This window comes from Camelus ferus, chromosome 6 (assembly GCF_009834535.1).
Source record: "Camelus ferus isolate YT-003-E chromosome 6, BCGSAC_Cfer_1.0, whole genome shotgun sequence".
Taxonomy (NCBI): Eukaryota; Metazoa; Chordata; class Mammalia; order Artiodactyla; family Camelidae; genus Camelus; species Camelus ferus.
In genome coordinates, this window is record NC_045701.1 from 29,327,757 (window position 1) to 29,350,661 (window position 22,905).

At 37.9% G+C, this 22,905-nt stretch overlaps 2 protein-coding genes across 2 annotated transcripts; both read right to left on the reverse strand.

Annotated features, from left to right (window-relative positions):
- Positions 1 to 264: 264 nt before the first annotated feature.
- LOC102517821 (olfactory receptor 4F3/4F16/4F29-like) lies at positions 265 to 1,248 on the reverse strand. The gene is given in 2 exon segments (XM_014564467.2): positions 265 to 1,143; positions 1,146 to 1,248. Coding segments are annotated over 2 exon segments (939 nt in total). The 5' UTR covers positions 1,206 to 1,248.
- A 19,777-nt stretch (positions 1,249 to 21,025) lies between these two features.
- LOC116664432 (olfactory receptor 4F3/4F16/4F29-like) lies at positions 21,026 to 22,045 on the reverse strand. The gene has a single exon (XM_032482880.1). The coding sequence runs from the start codon at positions 22,043 to 22,045 to the stop codon at positions 21,092 to 21,094; it is 954 nt and encodes a 317-aa protein (XP_032338771.1). The 3' UTR covers positions 21,026 to 21,091.
- Positions 22,046 to 22,905: the final 860 nt, after the last annotated feature.

Consider the following 22,905-nt stretch of genomic DNA (forward strand, 5'->3'; position numbering starts at 1 on the left):
TGAAGAGATTGATTTTGAAGTCTAGACCACAGTAAATTCATCAAGATAATGTCTTTTTAGAGACAAGACATTTTTTATCATACCACATGCTTCCTACAACCCTAGGCTGTAATATACGTTCTCAGTTAAGATTTTTAAAAGAACCATGTTATTTTAATCTGGGATACCTAAAAGTTAATATGGTATTGGAAACTCCTGATATTAAATAATAGAAATTTAATGTTACTCCAAGTTTGTAAGGAAAATTCATAATACTTTTGGCATTTAAGAAATCCTTCTATAAATAATAAATTGACTGCATACTTTCCTCATTGCCACTTTCATTTCTTTGTTCCTGAATGTATAGATGATTGAATTTAAAAAGGGAGTGAGAACTGCATCAAAAAAAGCAAGGAATTTGTCTAGGTGTGATGTGGGGTGAGGCCAGATATAAACAAAGATGCAAGGACCAAAGAACAAAACCACCACCATGACATGAGTTGACAAAGTGGAGAGGGCCTTAGATGAACTACCTGAAGAGTGTTTCCGAACAGTGATGAGGATAAAAATGTAGGAGACAATCAATATGAAGAATGATCCCAGAGATATAAACCCACTGTTGGCTGTCACCATGAACTCTAGCCTGTAGGTATCTGTGCAGGCAAGTCTGATGAACCGAGGAAAGTCGCAGTAAAAGCTGTCTAATATATTAGGGCCACAGAATGGCAATTTAATAACAAAAATCAGTTGAACCACAGAGTGAATCAAGCCAATTATCCATGCAGCAACCAGAAGCAGAATACACATTTTTTGACTCATAATAGTCAGATAGTGAAGAGGCTTACATATGGCAACATATCTGTCAAAGGCCGTGGCGATGAGCAGCACCATCTCCACAGCACCAATGACGTGAATGAAGAAGATTTGAGTGATGCAGCCACTGAAGGAGATGACTTTACGTTTTCTGAAAAGGTCATAAATCATCTTGGGAGCAAAGACAGAAGAAACTCCCAGGTCAATGAAGGAGAGGTTGGCCAACAGAAAGTACATGGGGGAGTGTAAACGAGGGTCAGAAGTCACAGTGAGAATAATGAGGGAGTTTCCCATCATGCTTGCCATGCAAAATGTGGAGGAGAACACACAGAGGAGAAGCTGGATCTCCCGGGGGAATTGGTGAGTCCCAGAAACACCAACTCTGACACCATAGAGTGATTTACTCCATCCATTGATTTATCAGCTAGAGTGTTTCCAGATAAAAGAAAAAGAAAAGGAAACTAAAATAAGAATGTTAATAATGTTCTATATTTTAATGATTACTTATTCAAGGATATTGATGCTGTGAAGACTATAAATCCCTTCAATTCTTTCTGAAGGCCATATCATCACTAAGTATGCATTTTACCTGGGGCCACCTAAAGCAGTTGGGTCATGTCCACATGCAATATCCATTTACCACAGTCCCTAGGACCATCCATAAAAACAAGAGAGTAGAACAAATATGAGAACATAATAGTGTGCATGGCAAGAATTGGGAGGGGTAGGGAAGGTGGTACAGTGCATCACACAGAGAAGAAGAAAGAAGAGGTGGAGATGGCATTTGCCAGAACTCCCTGGTTCTATTTTTAAACAGTTCATAAAGCAATACTTCAGCTATTCAAGTTGTGTCCTTTCTTAACCTCACCTCATCTCAGGCACATAACATGTCTCTTGAGTCATTTTATATTACTACCTATAGTCATATTTGCAATGCCCACAAAGCAGAAGTGAGCTTAAGAGAATGAGGCACAGGGCATAGTGGTGACTCTAGAGTATGACAGGTCCAAGGAAAGGGTAGAATAAATATTCATGGCACAGGGTATCTGCATGAGCACCAAGAAGTATAAGTGACAATACCTACAAGGGTGCTTAGCAGCCAGGACAAGGCCAAGATACGCAAGGTTCCGGAAGGGCCTGTTGTGAGAAGTCAAGGAAGTTAAGGAAGCCAATTTGATCTATCTCATGAGATTCTTCACAATCCCTGAGGTTTTTGATATACTTTGGTTACAGCTATTGGATCCCTACTTTTAGAATTTGCTGGGGATGAAGAAATGCACACTAATGTTATAACTGTCATAGAAACATTGTTCCTCTCCTGTCCCTCCTTCTCCCTTAGCCCCTTTTATTCTTCTTATCTCATCTCCTTCCTTCAAACCTCCCAAATGTCTGGCATTCAATGCCGAGTTGGATTCTTTCCTAACTCTGATTTTGGGGTACTACACAAACCTCTCCTGTTCTTACCCAATTTTGGAGGGAATACAGTGTTACCACATGGAAGATATATTCTCTTTTCTGTGGGTCAAACACTTCTGTGTCAAGTCCTCCTGCTCCTATAACATTTAGATGTGCAGCTAAAAGCTGGAGTAAACTAAGGAAAGGAGGAGGCTGGAGCCTACACAGTAAAGGGCTGGTAAAATAAAGGTACATGGATGCACAAAAAGCCTCAGGCCTGTAAGTGAAAGGGCAAGAGAAACCCAGCAATAGGAAAAAATGGATCCCAAAGTCTTTGCCTTTTAAGGTGGGCATTTGTACATACACACACCTCTCAACTGTGCATGATGACTGTGACTGGTCATAAAATTATCCTGCGAATCTCACTAGTGATTATTTAGTCCAAGTTAATCATTTACAAATGAGAAAACAGTGGTCCAGAAAGGAACAAGCAACTAGTTATAGACAGAGAATCTAGATTTTCTAGTCCACATATGGCTTCAGAGTCTACATAGTAGAAAAATAAAGTGAGAAGACATAAGCCAAACCCTACTCAGTGCAAAACAGTAGCCAGTAGTTCCATGTGGTCATTAAATGAAATTAAAAATCTATTTTCTTGGTTGCACTAGCCACATTTCAAGTGCTCAATAGCTACATGTAGCTAGCGGTTATGTACTGGATAGTGCAACGTAAGAAAATTTCCAATCACCGCTCATCCTTTAAAGGTAAAGCAAAACCCCATTTCTTCCATGAAAATTTCCCTAGTAACTCTACTTTATATTAATCTCTTCCCTCTCTTATTACTGGAAGTCAGGAAACTTAAAATTTTAATTGAAAATTAATAACTCTCCACCTAAAATATGGTATCATAGGAGAAGCTCCAGGTGTTTGTTGTTGGCCAGGAAGGACAGAGTCCACTGGGAAATTCAGAGACAGCTTTACATTGGAGAATGGACTTGATGTGAGTTTTGAAAAATTAGTAGGAGTTTAATCAGCTGAGAGGAGAGGGGAAGGGATTCTGAGAGAAGAAAATAATTGATCCCTTATTTAGAGCAAATCCTTTGCTACTTATCATAATTCTTCAATAGCTCTAATATTACAGATTTTCTCTCCTGAAATATATTGTAACTTCGAGGAGGATAAAGACCATTTCTTCTAGCCCTTGTGCTCTTAAAACACCAAATGAAATAAGTAGCAAAGATCTCTTGATGGTTTAGTCAATAACACTTCTCTTAAGTGTGGGTTCTGGCCAGCAGAAGTCCCACCAAGATGGAATGAATTACTCGAGACTTTGTGGAAAAAGTCAAGAGAGTGAGAAGGAGTCTGGATACAACTCCACGAGCCTCTCAAATGCTCCCACATTTATTGTGTACAATCAAAGGAAAAATCACTAACAGTTGTGTGATGGAATGCAGGAATTTAGGGAAAGACAGGATGGGATCGAGATTGTAGAAATCACAATGAGTACACAGGCTTTGTTTATCTTTAGGGAAGTCATGGGGAGAGGGGAACAACATACATACATTCTTATAGATATGTTAAAAACAGACCACCAGACCAGCCACTTGTTTTGGGGATAAAAGACTATCTAACAGCAGGCACACCCAGCGTTGCTTTGCAATGAGCAGAGTGCTATCTAAAACGACAACTATGCAAGCAAGGCATTGTCTCTGCTTTTTATGGCAAGGAGACCTGAGTGCGGATGCACACGCGCCTACTTGCAAAGCAGTTGCTAAGCACATTTGTTCTTCTTTAAGGAGACAAGCGGTTGGGGTCTGTTACAGTTTATTAACCCAATCATGGGCTCCCACACTTCAGTAAAGCCATTTTTTTTCAGGTCCATAATTTCCCACAGTTGCTATTTTTCTGCTTTACTATCTTTTTCCATTAAGTCCAATAGGCATAAAGGAAGTTTCCAAAATCAAAACTAAGCATTAACACATTTCCCAACCACTCCCAAGAGAACCTGATATCCTTGCTACACATTTCCAGCTGTAGAGTAGGGAAGGTTCTTCTCAATGCTTATAGTGGTCCATGGTTTAACTTCTGATGTTTTAGGAAAAAGAAGAAGAATGTAAAAAGACAAGAGAGAGGAGAGGGTGAAGGAAACAGAGAAAGCAGCAGCAGTTCCAATAACAGCCCGAATAGCAGGGAACTTACATAGTTTCTATCTTCCAGGTTTCATGATATAATTAGTAGTCACCTTCCATGCCTTTCTTAGAGTCAGAGAACAAAATACAGTTACTCTTAAATCACATTTCAAAAGGTTCTGAAAGAGTGAATGACGGAATTTTAGAGCTGGAAAAGCATGCATTATTTATATGGCACATATTTACTAAGTACTTTCATGTACTTGATCCTTATTATTACCTGTCGTGTGGATATTTCTGATAGTAGAATTATTTTCATTTATAGATGAGGAATTTCAACTTATAGAGAAATAAGTAACTTATCCCAAAACATAGTCATTTAGTTTGGAATAAAAAAATCAGGCCTTCTGATTCCATATCCATTGATATTTGACTACATCATGCAAATATGGTTATTCGTTCATGAACTAAAACAATTATCTCTATTATGAATTTTAAACAAGAATTTAAAAACATGTACACTTGAAACTTACATAATGTTACATGTCAGTTATACCTCAATAAACCTGCAAAAAAAAAAGAATCCCATTTAACTCAGAAGAATATTCCATCCTACCCATGTGAAAATTTAACACATACATAAATTAACTTACCCAAGATTTCACAGCTACTAGTGGCAGAGCCTATACTTAAATCCACATTATCGCTACAAGTCAAGAGGCAGGGAGAAAAGTGGTTGCTGATTAGAATGTGAAAGAACCAAAATACACCAAGGTTTTAGTGCCAGTAAAACATTCACCAAAATCAAGAGGTAATTTATTCATAAGAAGCTGTAATAATTGACAAGCCAGAAAGATCCCAGGTAGAGAAAAAATTAGGAAGTCATCTAAAATTTTGTCATGAGGAAAAAAATGAAGATTTGTTCAAAGGATAACATAAAGAGATAAAAGAAAGTTAATGGAGAAACCATACATGGCCCCCAAAAAACAATACCTTGTAATTGTCACCATCCCTATTATATTACATATATATATAACATTATATATAAAACTACTGTTTTCATATATTATCTGCCTTTAAAAGCCCTGTTTCTGTGCACAATAAGAAAAACAAGGAAGAAAGGAATTTCAAAGAAGTAATGTTTGTCACTTTCATATGCCACAAAGAGATTAAAAAGAAAAGGCCTAAGAAAAAGGCATAGATTTAGGGCTGAGATATCTTTGTGCCATTAAGGAGAGCAGGTGAAATCAAACAGTAAACAGAAAGTCAAGATTGTTGGGAGGTAACAAATGGTGACCAAGTGAAGAATGCAAAATCAGAAATGACAAAAATTTCAATAATATAGGAGAAAAGGTTTTCTGAGGGAAAATGTAGAAAATAAGACAATATGCTACATGAACAAAATTTGTGGAGTGGCAGAAATCTGTAAATAGTGAAGAGACAAATAAAATTTCCAAGCAATTGTTAGAATCTTGTTGATGATGGGAATCATAAACTTGGAAATAAGCTAGATTGAATATTTTTCTGACATGATTTAGAAATACTCAGGAACTTAATACTTAGAATTTTCAAGCAGCACATGTTTGGCATAATAAGCAGCATGTAGTGTCAAAAGAGACAGAGATCCTTGGGGGCCAGAAGGTCACACTGAAATTGTTTAGCCAAGTTATACTCTGGGCAATACAGCAAGTGAACCTAAAAGTGACCTGATACATTGAGAAAGTAAAATATGGATAAGAGATTATAAAAGCAAGGATAGCAATTGTAAGCTTATTGTAACTGCTGTTTCTCCCCATCTTAATTCTCAAATCTGGATTCTGATTAAAAATCACTTCACTACAATACGATGACTATAGTTAACACTGCTGTCATGAAGTTGTTAAGAGAATACATCCTAAGAACCCTCATCAGAAGAATTTTTTCTCTTTTCTTTTAATTGTACCTATATGAGATGATGGATGTTAAATAAACCTATCATTTCACTATATATATAAATCATCACACTGTACACCTTAAACTTACACAGTGTCAATTATTTCTCAATAAAACTACAAAAAAATCAACCTCATTTTCTTTCATGAGCTTTTCTCTGTATAATTTCTGCTCTTGCTCATTCTTTACAGCCTCCTTCTCTGGAAGCATGGGAACCTGAGAAGGAGATTCTTCTTGATATATAGTCCACCAGCCCCTCCACCCCTCTCCACCACCACTACCTACCTAATCTATCAAAAGATCTCAGATACAGCAGGGTCAGGGAGTCAGAGAAGTTTCACCAATTACAATTTCTCTTCTGCACAAGCACTGCCCACATCCTTCCACTCACCTTTCCTAGGACAAAATGCTATACAAAACATTGCTATTTTGAGAGAGCTGAGCTGACTAATGAGCTTTAGTAGAAGGTGGTGACCAATTGATGCATCAGAGCTCTGGGATGCTCACACTGAGGTCATCAGGCCAAGGGAATTATCTTACAGGATTGTGAAAGGATGAAGAAAAAGGGTATATAATTTTATTTTCTTACAAATATAAAGATTTACCTTTTTGTTTTTCACATATTTTTAATTTTTTTATATGACCTAGGGGAATCTCTAATGTAAGGAAAATGTATTTTCTAATTTCTAAATGGGAAGAAGTCCAAGTTTTCCTGAAAAGACAGCTGTAGAACTTAGAAATCTGACATACTTTGTCAACTAAGTCTCTTTATGTGTTCAAAGGAGCAACAAGTACGAGTAAACATGAAAGACTTGAATAATGGAAAAGGATGGGAACACCTTTAGAAACAGAGTAGAAGAAAGACAGGGTGCAGACACAGAGATGGAGAGATGTGTGCACAGACCCTTTACTTCACAGAGAAACAATAGGAAACCAATCACAATAGTTGTCAAGAGTACAGCAAATTTGAAAAATACAGGATAATTCACCAAAAGATTGGTTAATGCAAGGACACACAATTAAGTACATTAGGATTATTTAATTCAAAATAAGGCCCAAAATACAGTGTTATTGAATTTAAAATATATTAAAAATGAAAAACATTAAAATAAAATACATTTAAAATAATAGATTAATAATTACAGACATTTACATTCTTCTGCTACAGTAATTCAAATAGAACCATAGGAAGCAAAAAAAATTGAATGAATTGATAATTCATAAGGAAAGAAAATTTATTGGACAATAAATACATAAAAATACAAAACTTGAAGGCAAAAGTTTGGGGTACATCCTTTCAACATTATGAGGACAAAGCCACCCAAGGATTATCTAGGAGAATGCACTTAATTCATCTTGCTATTAAGTATTGGTTGAAGGGCATAGACATAGTGAAGTTCCCTTCTTTACTCAGTTTTTTGCTCAGTAAAGATGCATGTAAGTTCTGCACATAATAAAGAATAGATAACCCCAGAATTGATGGCCTGATGAACTTTAACCACTTTTATATCTAATTCAGCAATCCTGTTATTATTGACACACAATTATTGATATTATTGACACACAATATTTTGTAAGTTTAAAGTGTACTATGTGATGGATTGACACATATATACATTGCGGAGTGATTACCACAATAAGGTCAGTTAACACCTCACTGCCTTGATAATTACCATTTTCGTGTGTGATAACATTTAAGAGTTATTCTCTTAAGTTTCTGCATATAATACAGTATTGTTAAGTACTGTCACCATGCTGTACATGAGGTGAATGTACAGAATGTGCTCATCTTATAGCTAGAAGTTTGTACCCTTTTAACAACCTTCCACTAGTTCTTTGCAACCACCATTCTACTCTCTGTTTTTGTGAGTTTGGCTTTTTTAGATTCCACATAAAAGGGAGAACATTTAGTGTCTTTCTGCCTGACTTATTTCACTTAGCATAATACCCTCAAGGTTCATCCAAATTGTTGCAAAAGGAGGATTTCATTCTTTTTTTATGGACTGAATAGATTCCAATATCTATCTATCTATCTGTCTGTCTATCTATCTATCTATCTATCTATCTATCTATCTATCTATCTATCTCATAGCTTCTTTATCCATTCATAAATTGATGGACATTAAGGTTGTTTCCATGTCTTGGCTATTGTGAATAAAGCTGTAATAAGCATTGAGGTACAGATAACTCTTGGACATAGTGATTTTATCTGCTTCCGATATATGCCCAGAATTAGGGCTGTTGGATCATACAGTAGTTCTACTTTTAATTATTTGAAGAACTTCCGGACTGTTTTTCATAGTGGCCGGTCAGCTCTGGTTCAGGGTAGTCATTCCTTGTGGTTTGATTTTACACCTTAGAATTTATTACTCCTCAGAATTAATTGCTTCTGTTTTCTTTTCTCAATTTGTAAAACTGCTTTTAGACATAGAGTCTCATAAAAGTTCATGAGTGAAAAAGTACAATTTCTCACAGTATTATATGACCTTGGATCCTTATCCAGTCACTTTGTGAGTTTCCTTTCCCTTAATACAGGTAAAGCTAAGAATATTGCCTGACACATAGTATGTACTGTGTAATATTTGCCATTATTATTTTTACCAATGAACTGAAGACGTAAAGCGTTAAATCTTTAATTTGGCAGGTGACACAAAGCAATAAAAGTACATATCAGTACAATGAAAAGACAAAATAATGGAGATAACATCACAAGATATTTGTGCATGTGCATGTGTATGAGAGAGAGAGATAACAAAAGTACAAAGTAGAAGGCAAGTTTAATGTACATTTCAAGATAAAGCAAATTTCATTTTTAAACCGACAGACTCCAAGCAAATGGCTACAGTCCAGGAAAGGAACCCTGGCTAATTTTGAAATTGATAAAGTCTTTTCAAATATTATCTCACGTAGTCATAAGCATAAACCTGTGAGTTCTATTGGAGACTTTGAAGAAAATGAAATTCAGAGACGTTAAGTGACTTGGGTAAGATAACACTGCAAGTAAGTTGGTGCTACTGGGATAAGAATATCTAAATTTTAACTGCAAATTCTGTGCCAATAAATTGCCTTTCATTTTAGACTCTTGTGAGGCAAAGCCTGATAGTTGGGGGGAATAGAACAAATGTATATATTGGCCACTCGAAATCTGCTATGCCTCCTGTTTTTATAAACAAAGTTTTATTGGAATTCAGCAGTGTCTATTCATTATGTTGTCTATGGCTATTTGGATAGTATAACAGCAGAATTGAATGGCTGCCACAGAAATCATACAGCCCACAAATCTAAAACTATTTATAATCTGGCCCTTCAGAGAAAAAGCTTGTCAACATTTGATCTACTTGGCTGAACTAAAGTACATTTTTCAGCATAAGGAACAAAGCATGAAAGCAGGATTTGTGAATTAGAATGTGTAAGTAACCACAGACCTGAAAGCTGTTTTCTACTTTTTACTCATCACCAAAAGACTGAAATGACAAAGGAGAACAAGAGAAAAGGGAGATAATGGGATACAAATAGATAATGAAGCATGATGTTAACAAATGTACCAACTACAAGGCAGAATACTTTTAAAACAGTAGTATGCTCATCCTAAAAAACAAACTTATTTACATCATTATTTAATATGTGTAAAATGTATTACTGGCACTGTTATTTGGCAACTGAAAAGTAAGAGTTATTATAATCTTTGATTTCTATACTTTTAGTATAAAAGCCCCTCTTTCTTTTCAGAGAAGTGTCACCCATTCCTTAATGAGGACAAAGCAGACCCACCATCTGGGTGATGAAGGTCATGAATGCTCAGTGATGTACAGCAGTGATGGAAAACTTTGTACATATTGAGGTGTGGGGAAGCCATTCTACATCATATGTGATTTAACTGGAACTTTAGTTGAACCAAAACAGCCTGTTTTCAGTCTAGTAAACATGTCTGGTATATCTCTTTAAGTATTAAAGAAAAGAATGCATTTGAAACTCAAAATGAGGTTAACTATGGTTCAGGCATTCAAAATGGAGCTGGAAGGCCATTGTGAATGTGGCTTCAGACATACCCCTGTATTCCTGAGAACTTCGATTTTCTGAATAGTATCAGAATCTAGGACACCACCAGTTGTTCTCAAAACAGTATCTGCCAACAGCTGCCTGCTGCAACCTTATAGTCTCAAGGTCTCCTCTAGTAACTCTGCAACTATTTTGGATTTCCCAAAACCCTTGTTTAACAAGCACCTTACTTCTTGCCAGCCTCAATCCTAATTTCTGACAATTTATGAAATTTTGCAGTTTTTGCCTTTATAAGCCTCCCCTCTTTTGTAGTCTGTGGAGCACAATTCAAGTTCTTCTTGAATCTGTATCTCCCGAGCTACAGTCCTCAGTTTGCTTCAGTTAAACTCTTCTATTCCTATTATAAACTGTTCATTGATGATTTCCATCCACAGTAGAAAGATGGTCCCTGTTCAGGCTCAAGATGGCGACATAAGGGGGTCCTGGACTCCCCTCCTCCCGTGAACACATTGAACCTACAGCTACATGTGGAACAACTTCGTCTGAAGAAGGTTTAAAATCTGGCTGAGCAACTCTTACACGTCAGCCCAAGGAGAAAAGCCCATAACAAAGCAGGTAAGGCGAGGCCGGGGCACAACCTCCTCCTGACCTCCCCTCCCCCACCGCCGGCGCACCGCCCCACAGTCTGAGGAGCTCCCAACCCAGAGCTTCTCCCTGAGGGGCAAAGGGTTTGAACCCCACACCAGGCACCACCAGATTTTAAGACCTGCACCTGAATGACAAGCCTCCAAAACATCTAGCTGTGCAAACCAGCGGGACTCATTGCTACATAACACCTGAAAATCGGCTCTTAAAGGGCCGGAATTCGGACTCACCTGCCCGGCCCATCGCAGGAGTCGCAGTCTCAGGGCCGCCCAGACGGTATGAGAGAAGCTCGCTTGCTTTTTGCTTGTCCTCGTGACTCGGCCTGAGAGGCAGGCAGCTGGTTGGATACACGTCTGGAGGCTGTCCGGGGCCTCCTAAACATAGCCTGGCGCCATCTTCCCGCTCTGGTCGCGCTCCAGACGCCGGGACCTCCCTCCGCCCCCGCCCCGCCCCCACCTGTGGGGAGTTTTCACACGGGACTGGTGCCCTGTCTCTGCAGCTGCGCCCAAGGGACGCCCCTTGAGCACCTGGCTCTGGTGGCCCGAGGTCCTCCCGTTCCTGGGTCCCATGGGACTGTAACAATTGGACAGACAGTTCTTGGCTGGCTACCACCCCCAGGGCACCTGACAGACAGCAGACTGACTCACCCCCAGGCTTTCTATGATTATCTCCTCCTGGAGATTCGGCCTGAGGGGCGACTTCAGGTGTGGCCCCGTGTAGGGGCCTCTGATGGACCTGCTCCAGGGAACAAAGGCATCTCTGTGCTCCCTCTGCCTCACTACAGCTCACCTCTGTCTCCCAGACAGGACCATACTCCTCTGGAGCCCCAGTTTTTGCGAAAGCCACCCAGGGGACCCCTGGAGATTGCTGGGCTCTCGTGGACAGTGGGGCTTATGGTGTGGCCCCTCAGGACTGTACCTATTTGCAGATTTTAAAAGCTGCTGCCTAAGGGCCTAGCCTCTGAACTGCCTGACTTTAGGGTCCTCCCACTTGGGCACTGACAGGTCTTGGCACCCCCCTCAACTACCGGGACCAATAAATATAAAATAGGGTGCTTGGAAAATCATAAATGTTTGAGAGACAGCCAAGAGCTTGGGCAGGGTTGAACCTTAAGCTTCAGATCCTATGCAAGACGCTCCTTCAAGACTAGGAGGGGTGGCTGTTTTCTCTAATGCAGAGAAACCAACAGAGTCAAGGGAAAAAATGAAGAAACAGAGGAATATGTTCCAAATAAAAGAAAAAGATAGGAAGTACTTCAGTCCAATCTACTAATTTCCCCAAAGATCAGACAATAAGAAATGACAAGTCTCTCACGTGATTATGTAAATGATTTTTTTCTGATCACTTTTTGGAAGCAGTGGCTAACTCATATGTAACTATTTAAACAACTGGAAGTTTTGAAAGTATAAAAAGCCAAATAAATTTGGAACATCTGGTACTGTCCAAGTATAATGATTCTAAAAGAGATACATCAGAAGGAAGACTTGGATAAGGAAATAGAAAAAATAGGGAGTCTGGAAATAGGCCTGCTGTTCTGAAAAATGAAAGGAAGCAACGCCAAAAACTGGATACCAGAAGACATTAACATGGATACGGCTTGTGTCTTCAGAGATTCAAAGACAAGAGTTGCTCCTGGTTGAACACACACACCTGGAGGAAGGCATCCAACTTCCCCTGAAAGAGTGATACTAAGCCATTTTTGCTCTAAGTTAAACTGAGTTTGTTCTAAAGGTAAACTTCAAAACCTTTTGTTCTCCAGGATTTTAATCTACCACCATACTCTTCTTAATTCAAGGCCATTAAAGTTACAGTGACCCTTTAACATTTGCTCTCTAAACACTATCATTTGTTTTGAAGATTTACATGGATTTGGCCAATCTCCCAGAAGACATTCTCCTCTTTACTAAGTTTATAGTTGAAGAAAATAGAATGAGTGTCCTACTAACAAGCCCCTGGAAATAAACCACTACATATATAAAGAGCATTTCTGGTCCAGCACACATGATATATCAGTGGCATATCTAAATCACCCTGACAACTATTTGAGAATTCAGTATCTCTCTAGTATGACCATCCTTATGATTCATCAATTTGACAGTCCAAAACTTCTCTGCTTCTAAGTGAACTTTTAGTTCTTTATTTTCAGCCTGTGTCCATTGGTCTGTTGCTCTGTGAAATTAGAATACAGATGTTATCAAGAACCCTTTTAAATAAATTCTTACTGTACTTGAGTTAAGTAACTAAATTAAGTTGTCCCTTTCTTTTACCTTTCCGTAAGATCAATTCCCATTCCCCTGGATTCCTAAATGTGTTATTTTCTCTCAACCTTTTTTTCTACATCTATTTGACATTGTGGTGGCTAAAATTAGAGAGGGAGAAAAAAAAAAACAACCAAAATGCCAAACAAACATAAATCATAACAAAGATTAATTCTCCTTTCATACGATTAGAGCAGATTTTCTACACCACAGCTGAATATGATGGTAGGTGTGTAATTAGACATGCAGGTAGGGTCAGGGTAATCCTCAGGAAGACAATTTACCAGTCTATTCTTCTCCAAATTCTCTGTGCATCATTTGGTTTTAATCCCAAGAAATAGCCTAGAGAACTGGCCTCTAGATTATTTTTTTTAAACTTTTCTATAAATACAGAAATAAAACAGAATAAGTGGTCTTGACATTTAACTTCTGTGGTTATATTTCCTTCACTCCTATCAAACAGGTGAATGAGATAAAAGTAAATAAACTCTTTTATAAGTCATCATTTGAACCCCCAAATGCATTGCCTGTGCTGAAGACATTGTATTGTACTGACCCTGACTCTCTATGGCTTTAGTTTCACTCTGGAAGGCTAAGACACACTTCTAAACATCAGATAAAAGTCAGAGTCAGTTATTTGCCCTCCTCTACAATCTATAGGCCCTTGTACACTCCCTAATGAGATCTGTTCCTTCTTTTCATTATAACCTATCTACTCACAACCAAAAATTTATTTATATCTGTAAATGAAGATTCTGCCACTAAGACTATTTTTCTGAAACTGAATTTAATAGATTAAGCTCAGTTTTTTCCTGTTGTTACCTGGACTTCCCGTCTTCTCACCTACCTGTCCCCAGGCGCAGCATCTTCACAGAACAGAAGTACGTTGGTAACTGAGCTGCTTGTGCCACTGCTAGCTTATAAAAAGCTGAAATAATTTTAAAAGTTAATTAATTAACAGCACTGGAGAACAGTGACCAGTGTTGCTGCAGGTATTTACATTTTGTTAACTTAGCTCATGTGGTCAGAGGGGTTGTCCCTGGAACCTCACTGGTTTGGAAAGAATAACTGAAAGAAAGATCTTTACTGGTCACTGGAGAAGAACCAAAACTAAAACTGAGACTGGATATTTTAAGAACATCACCTTTGGCAATTTTATCTGTCAATTCTTATTCCCTCATTGGTGGTTTAAATTGAGGCAGAATTCCTGGAAAATTTGAAGACATTTAATCAAAATCATACGGATTTCACTATAAATTTCAATCAGCTGAAACACCCGTATTGCTGAATAGGCAGGAGAAATTGCTTGAACCTCTTTCACAGTTAAAAAAAATGATTTTGGAGTGAATAATAGGGTGTGCCATTATTCATGTTGGATAGTCGCAGCAGCTGAGCTCTGAAGGGTGAGGAGGAGTCAGCATGGGAGACACAGGGGAAAGGAGAATATTTCTAGCAGAAGGAACAGCACACAAGTTCTGTAGGCAGGAGTGAGCCATGCCTCCTCTACTCTTTGAAACTTGTTTAGAGTTCTCCATTCCCAAAAGCGTACCATGGCTGACCTCCAGCAATGCATCAATTATTCCATATCTTTATGGCACTTTTAGGACCTTCATCAAAATGAACCTAGGAAGAAAATGTGCTTAAAAATAAAATCAATGAAAAATTCACTCCTATAAAAGAATGATTTCTTTGAATATTCACTTTCAAAAGGGATGCCTCCAGAACATATGAAACAATGTCCAGCACAGAGCAGACCCTCAATGAATGTTTGATATGAATGAATGATGTTATTTATTAAATGCAGGAAACTGATGTCCACAATTCACTTTGAAATGCATCAAAAATGTATTGATACATGGCTAGATGGATAGATACGTGATAAAGCAAGTATAGTAAAATGTTTTTTCCCTGTTTTATTGAGATGTAATTGACATAAAGCCTTGTATATGTTATATACATATAACATATGAATAAGTTATACAACATAATGATTTGATATGTGTGTATATTGCAAAATAGTTAACATACAGTTTAATTAAATCCATCACTTCACATACAATTGTTTTCTTGTAATGGGAATTTTTAAGATCTACTCTCTTAGCAACTTTCAAATACAGGTCTCCCTCAACTTATGACAGGGTTATGTCCCAATAAATCCATCATACGTTGAAAATATCTAAGTTGAAAATGCAGTTAATACACCTAACTACTGAATAGAATACTGTAACCTAGCCTATCTTAAATGTTCTCAGAACACTTATATTAGCCTATAGTTGCAAAAAATCATCTAACAGGAAGCCTATTTTATAATATAGTGTTGAATATCTCATGTGATTTATTGAATACTATACTGAAAGTGAAATACAGAATGGTTGCGTGGGTACAGAATGGTTGTAAATCTATCAGTTGTTTGCCCTTGTGATTGCATGGCTCACATCCAGTGCCCAGCCCCACTAGAGAGAGTATCATATCACATATTGCCAGCTCAGAAAAAGATCATAATTCAAAACTGGAAGCATGGTTTACCCAATGAATATTGTTTTCACACCATCATAAAGTCTAATTCATAAGTCACACCATTGTTTGTCAGGGACCATCTCATTCAATACAGTATTGTTAACTAGTTACAATGCCTGTGCATTAAATTCCCCAAACATATTTATTTTCTAACTGAACGTTTGTACCTTCAGACCACCTTCACCCATGTCATCTACCACCCATAACCCACCTTTGGTAACCATGAATCTGTTCTCTGTTTCTATGAGTTCAGGTTTTAGTTTTGCTTTGGGTTTTTTTTTTTTTTTTTTAAGATACATCATACAAGTGAAATCATACAATATTTGTCATTCTGTCTCACTTATTTCACTTAGCAGTTTCATCCATGTTGTCACAAATGACAAGATTTCCTTCTGTCTCATGGCTGAATAAGATTACATCATACATGTATATAGATATATACACATATATGTATCTATATATATATCTACAAACATATATATGTATATATGTATATATATCTTCTTCCTCCATTCATCTGTCAGTGCACACTTAGGTTGTTTCTATATCTAGGCTATTGTAAATAATGCTACAATGAACATGGGGGTACTGACATTTCTTCAAGACAGTGATTTCATTTCCCTCACATATATACTTTAAAGTGGAATTGCTGGATCACATTTAGTTCTAGTTATAATTTTTTGAGGAACCTCCACACTGGTTCTCACAGTACTATACCAATTTACGTCCCCACTACAGTGAAAAAGGTACCCACCGTCTCCATATTCTCATTAGCATATATTTGCTCTTGTCTTTTTGGAATTAGCTATTTTAATAGGTATGAAGTGATACCTCATGGTGGTTTTGACTTGCATTTCCCTCATGATTAGTGTTGTTGAGCCTCATTTCAAGTATCTGTTGGTCATTTGAGTATCTTCTTTGTATAAAAGTTTATTTAGGTCCTTTTCCCATTTTTAAGTTGGATTATTTTTGTTTTTTGCTATTGAGTTATCTGGGCTTCATATACATTCTGGACATGTGGTTTATCAGATATGTGGTTTACAAATATTTTGTCCCATTCCATAGGCTGGATTTTTATTTTATTGATGGTTTCCTTTGCTGCACAGAAGCCTTTTTTGTTTAATGTAGTCCCACTTGTTTATTTTTGCTTTTGTGTTTTGTGCTTTAGGTGTCATAACCAAAAAATGTTTGATAAGGCCATTGTCAAGAAGATTTTTCCCTATGTTTTTCTTATGAAGCTTTTATGCTTTCAGGTCTTACACTTAAGTGTTTACTCCATAATGAGTTAATTTCTCTAAGTGTTATAAGATGGGGGCCTGGCATTGTTCTTTGGCCTGAGAGTATCCAATTTCTGCATACCCATTTATTAAAGAAATCATCTTTTCTCCATTGAATCAAATGTTGATGTTGGAATCTAGTGGTGGGTATACAGGTATTAATATAAATTTCTTTCAACTTTGCTGTCCATTTGCAATGCTTTCAAATAAAGTACTGCAGAGGGAGTGAAGGAATATGTCTAATAAAATGATGATATTCTACTAAAAAATGTCAAGCAATATGCAATCTCCAAAATGACACCTAAAGCTATTTGAAGGGGAAAAAAAAATCATTAGAATCTAAGTGTCCTGAAAGCTAGGAATTTATTTATTAAAACCTTTTTTTCTAATTGAGTTATAGTCAGCTTACAATGTTGTGTCAATTTCCACTGTAGAGCACAGTTTTTCAGTTATACATGAACATACATATATTCATTGTCACATTCTTTTTCACTGTGAGCTACCACAAGATCTTGTATATATTTCCCTGTGCTATAGAGTATAATCTTGTTTATTCAAACCATTTTTGATCATTTTCCATATACCAGTCTCTAGACAAGGAGCTTGGAATCCAGTGAGAAGACACATGCATGGAAGTATCTTAATCCAACCTGGATAATACCTGTACTAATGCATGTTCAATGCCACGGGTAGGAACATAGAAGAAAGAACACTTAAATCTGCCTGGGGGAAACCGGGCAGACTTCCCAGGGGAAGTAGCTCTTCAGTAGGGATTTACGAGTTTGAGAGAGGAATAGGGGTAGGGGTGAGGAATGGGTGTCCCTGGGAAGACATTATAGAAGGAATTAACAGCATGCAGCATGAGACATGGCATGTTTGGCATGTTTGGCATGTTTGAGAAATGATAGTCATTTAGTACTAATGAACATTAAGCCCAGGGTGGGGAGTGGTGGGAGATGAGACAGAAAGCTTTTTAAAATAAAAAAAATGTGCCCACCCCAGACCGACTGAATCAAAGTCTCTGAGAAATGGGCTAAGGGTCTAAGTATTTTTGAAAGTACCTGGTAATTCTGCTGCACAGCTACTGTTGAAACCACTGCTCTGTGCTCCTCTCTGTACTTCCATAGCATCCTGTGCATCCTGTGCATACTTTATCGCTACACTTACCTCATGACATTGAAACTGTTTCTCTTTCCGTGTCCCACAGAGTTAGAAGCTCCTCAATGGCAGGGATGCACCTTTATTTTTCTCTGTATTTCTAGTACCTTGTACATTTTATGTCACATAGTAGATACTTAATATATATTTGTTGAACTGAGCAAAACTGAAATATGAAGGATAAAATTAGATCAAAGCTAAAATGCTGACCTCTTCCAGTATTTCCCAGCATCTCACCAGAGGCTATTCATGTCCATGTGCTGATGAAGAAGGAGAGCACATGCTTCATAAAACAGACCTGTGATCAGTCAGTCAGGGGTACATTATCCTTAAGCCCCAGAATAGTCTGAAACAGAGAAATTTCAAATATGTTATCAGCTGTTTCAGTTCAGCTGGGGGAAAGAGTGTATATGTTAGAGTTGATAAAATTTTAATTTTTAATATGATCAAGGGATACTCTGAAATCTCAAAATCTCAGAGAATGACTTAGTAGCAGCAAAAATAATCAACTAATGATTTTAAAATAATTTTTAATTGGACAGAAAGCACTTAAATAACCTAATTAAAAAAAGTAAACCATCACAAATAAAGCCAATGACTATTTGATCATGACCCTTCACTGAAGGTCCCTGCTCTCTTCCCTAGGGTAAACATCCCTAGGGGTCCCTTCCCTAGGGGTAAACATCATGTAGTATGTATTAGTCCAGATCTATTTTATGCTCTGCATTTGTTTCTATTTCCCTATGTAAATGCATATGGCTCTAGTTCATTTCTTTTCATTGTTTTATAGATATTTCAGAGTATTAAAATCCAGACAGGAGAAGATGTCACATTTATATGGGTGATTGAAGAGAGTTGCTTGAAGGAATTATATACAAGAGTTAGGACAGAGTTACAAGAACCAACAAAGGACAGTAAAGGAACCCAGGACTGGCAAGAGCAGTGAACTCTTATGATCTCTGGGGCTACAGGGAGATGGGGAAGAAGTGGATTCTAGGACCACAAGTAGAAGCTGTAGGTGCAGAAGAGGGTAACCCAACAGGAGCTGTGAAGAGGAAAATAACACAGCCAGCTTCTGTAGCTTATCACAGGTTTATACTGCATGCTGTAGGACAGCACGTCACCATCCCAAGTGGTGTCCCAGCGATTGTCATTGTCACTGCACCTCAGCAGGCCATTCCACTATCAAGTCAGTTGCTTTTAAAAGTGTTGAAACATGTAAATAGAACAATGAGTTCATATGTGTCTAAGCTCATACTTCATTCGCTGTAAAATATATCTCTGGTTAGATGCAACTCAATGTAGATACCATGTTAAGGATAAGACGTTCTATAAATCTGCAAATGACTGGGCTGGCAGACATGTTTAGGGTGTGTTATTCAGAGTTTGATCAGAAAGGTAGAACCACTGTGAGTGATTTAGAATAAAGGAGTTGTTGTAGGGAATAGACATTAAGCAGTGTAAGTCTATTGCCACTGAAGCTCATGCTGAGTCTGCAGCCTGCAGAACCTGCAATACGGAAGGGAAAATGGGCAGGAAGCGAAGGAGACCAAGGATAACCTAGAACTGTGTGTCTGTCTCTCACTGCTTCCAGTTTTGATGATGCAGGTGACCTGAATAAGCTGATGCTCTTCATCATGAAGATGCACTTGCACCTGGCCCAGGACTTGGAGGCGCTGAGGTGGAAACCCAGTAGGAGCCAGAGGAGCTGCAGGCCCAAGGTGTTGTCCCACAGCAGCAGGTGAGCCAGCAGCAGGCCTGAGCTGTAACGCACTCGCCCTGTTCTGGTCTTCAGAACCAAAATGGCTACTGCTTCACTTCCTTGTTCCAAACCTCACACAAACTTTAACTGTGGTGAAGCCTAACATGGAAACATACATGAAAGGGATTCTGGAAACATAGTTCTGGTTTAGCTAAGTTGACACAGTGTGAAGCCATGAGAGCAGACAGGAAGGCAAATCCACTGTGAAATGTGCACCTATTCGTGCTGGGATAAAAGTTATGTAAAACTTTGTTTCAGTTTCTTATGGGGAGGCGGCACAGTATGTACTGCAATGTATACAGTATTCCTTACTGTGGGTCACAGTCAAAAATATGAAAGCCACTTCTGTAAGTGACCCTCCCCTTGCCAGTTAGGTATTCTCCCTTCACTTACACACCACAGCTGAACTCCTGTAGCAAAACAACAACTTCTTCAAAGTATGGAACTGCTGAGGAGGCCATTTATAATAAATACATAGAATAATTTAAAGGGGACAGCCGTAAGGGGAATTAAAAGGGGACAGAGCAGCAAATTCAGGGAATTGGGAAAAGGAGAAATAATAGAATGAGGAGAAAGAGACAGAAGAAAGCCTCAGAAAGGAGAGGGTGGGAGAAAATTTTTCCTAGCCCAGAGACCACATGTAGCTGAGGAAAAATGAAAAGAAAGAATTAGAAAGAAAAGAGGAATTAAATTTTAATGGATTTGAGTAGCATAATGCTAATCATAGAGAAAAATCCTGGTATTTCCCAGTTTTTTGTATTTCAAGAACAGCTCCCTCAAAGGAGGGGTAGAATGTGGCCAAGCTGCAGCATTACAACACGAAGACTCCGTTCAGTCTTCCCTTAGCAAACCCCTGTTAGGTACTGATAGGAATTCCTGTCTGTGAGACAGGCTTCTTTTAAAAAGAGAGACAGAGTTCTCCCTGTTCTGAAGGCCTTAAATAAATATGCCCAGTTTTGTATCTGTAATAATTACTTCATATAAATATTATTCCTTAGGAATTAAGGCTCAAGATTTCTATAAATGTTGATTAAAAATATTTCATATGTAATTCCTTTTCTCTTTTCAGAAGTGAATGTCCTTCCTTCCTAAGTGAAAGACAAAATAGACTCAATATCAGTGTGTATAATAAAATCTAAGTAGGACAAAGAAAAGCTTCTCTCTGAATTTGACCATCAGTTATGAACATCAGTAGTCAACAAGGGCTCTTTACAATACAGGCATCACTTAAGAGATCTTTCTATATCTCATTAGCTGTCTGCACACCCTCCTCATTGCCACCTTCATGTCTTGGTTCCTAAATGTATAAATAACAGGATTCAGGAAAGGAGTAAGAACTGCATCAAAGATGCCCAGAAACTTATCCAAGTGTGTAGAGGGAGATGGCCATGTATAGAAAAATATCAAAGGACCAAAGAACAAGACTACCACTGTGATGTGAGCTGAAAGTGTGGACAGAGCCTTGGATGAACCTGATGAAGAGTGTTTCTGAACAGTGAGAATGATGACGATGTAGGAAACGATCAGAATGAAGAAGGAGCCAACAGAGATGAATCCACTGTTGGCTGTGACCATGAACTCTAGTTGGTAGGTGTCTATGCAGGCAAGTTTGATGAACCGAGGAAGGTCACAGTAGAAGCTGTCCAACACATTAGGACCACAGAAGGGTAAGTTTACTACAAAAGCCAGTTGAACCATAGAGTGGATAAGGCCAGTCATCCAGGCAGCCGCTAAAAAGGAAATGCACGTTCTTGGGCTCATAATGGTCAGATAATGGAGAGGCTTGCATATGGCAACGTATCTGTCAAAGGCCATGGCGATGAGCAGCACCATCTCCACACCACCAATGATGTGGATGAAGAAGATCTGAGCAATGCAGCCTCCAAAGGAGATGACTTTACGCTTTCTGAAAAGGTCATAAATCATCTTGGGAGAAGTGACGGAGGAAACTCCCAGGTCAATGAAGGAGAGGTTGGCCAACAGAAAGTACATGGGGGAGAGTAAGTGAGGCTCAGAAGTCACAGTGAGAATAATGAGGGAGTTTCCTATCATGCTTGCCACATAAAACATGGAGGAGAACACGAAGAGGAGAAGTTGTATTTCCCAAGAATCAGTGAGTCCTAGGAACACAAACTCTGACACCACAGTGTGATTTGCTCCATATATTGGCTTTGTAGGCATTGCTACCTGAAGGAGAATAATAAGAAAAAATGTAAATTATGATAATTATTTTAATAAATTAGATAATTATTTTCATAAATTAGAAGAAGAGCAGTCAACGTTATGAAGCCTATTTCTACTTTATCATTAAAACTGACCCTGGTATGCTTATGGCCAATAAATGTGATCACACAGAGAAATCAGTGACTGTCATGTGGAGCAGTCCTTATCACCAACTTCTCTCTGCATTTAAAACCCTCTGCTTCCTCCAAAGATTGATGCTCCAATATTATTCATGACATACAAGATGTTTAACATGAGTAAGAGGAATTAAACCATAAAATTTTTAATTTTGGGCTTAAAACTGATATCTTCTGACCCCAATCCCAAAGAACTAATCACAGAGAGGTGTAGGTCCATCAACTGTCTGTTACCAGTTTGTGTTATATTAGATACAGAGTATATGAATATTTAGAAACTTCTCTAGCAATTTGACATTACAGTGACATTCATGTTTCTGTTTTGTTTTGTTTTTGTTTGTTTTTTTTTTACCAAAGCCATAGTTTATGAAACACTAGAAGTTAAAGAAAAACCTTATCCTTCCACAAAGGTAATTTGAGAAACATTGCCTTAGAGTACTTAGAACATGATTTGAAAAGCTTAAAACTATTAAATGGATAGCATAGTGGAAACCATTTTGTACAAATCTGTACAAGGAGTTATCACATTTTGTTGTAATTATTTACTTATATTTAGAGCTACATCATAGCTTTGCAAAAAGAATACTGGTTTTGAATTTCGATTACAAAGACATATATATATATGTGTGTGTATATATATATATATATATATATATATATATATATATATATATAGTCTTC

What these genes read in the sequence shown, in the direction of transcription:
- LOC116664432 (XM_032482880.1), bottom strand. Translation starts at nt 22,045, where the DNA reads ATGCCTACAAAGCCAATATATGGAGCAAATCACACTGTGGTGTCAGAG.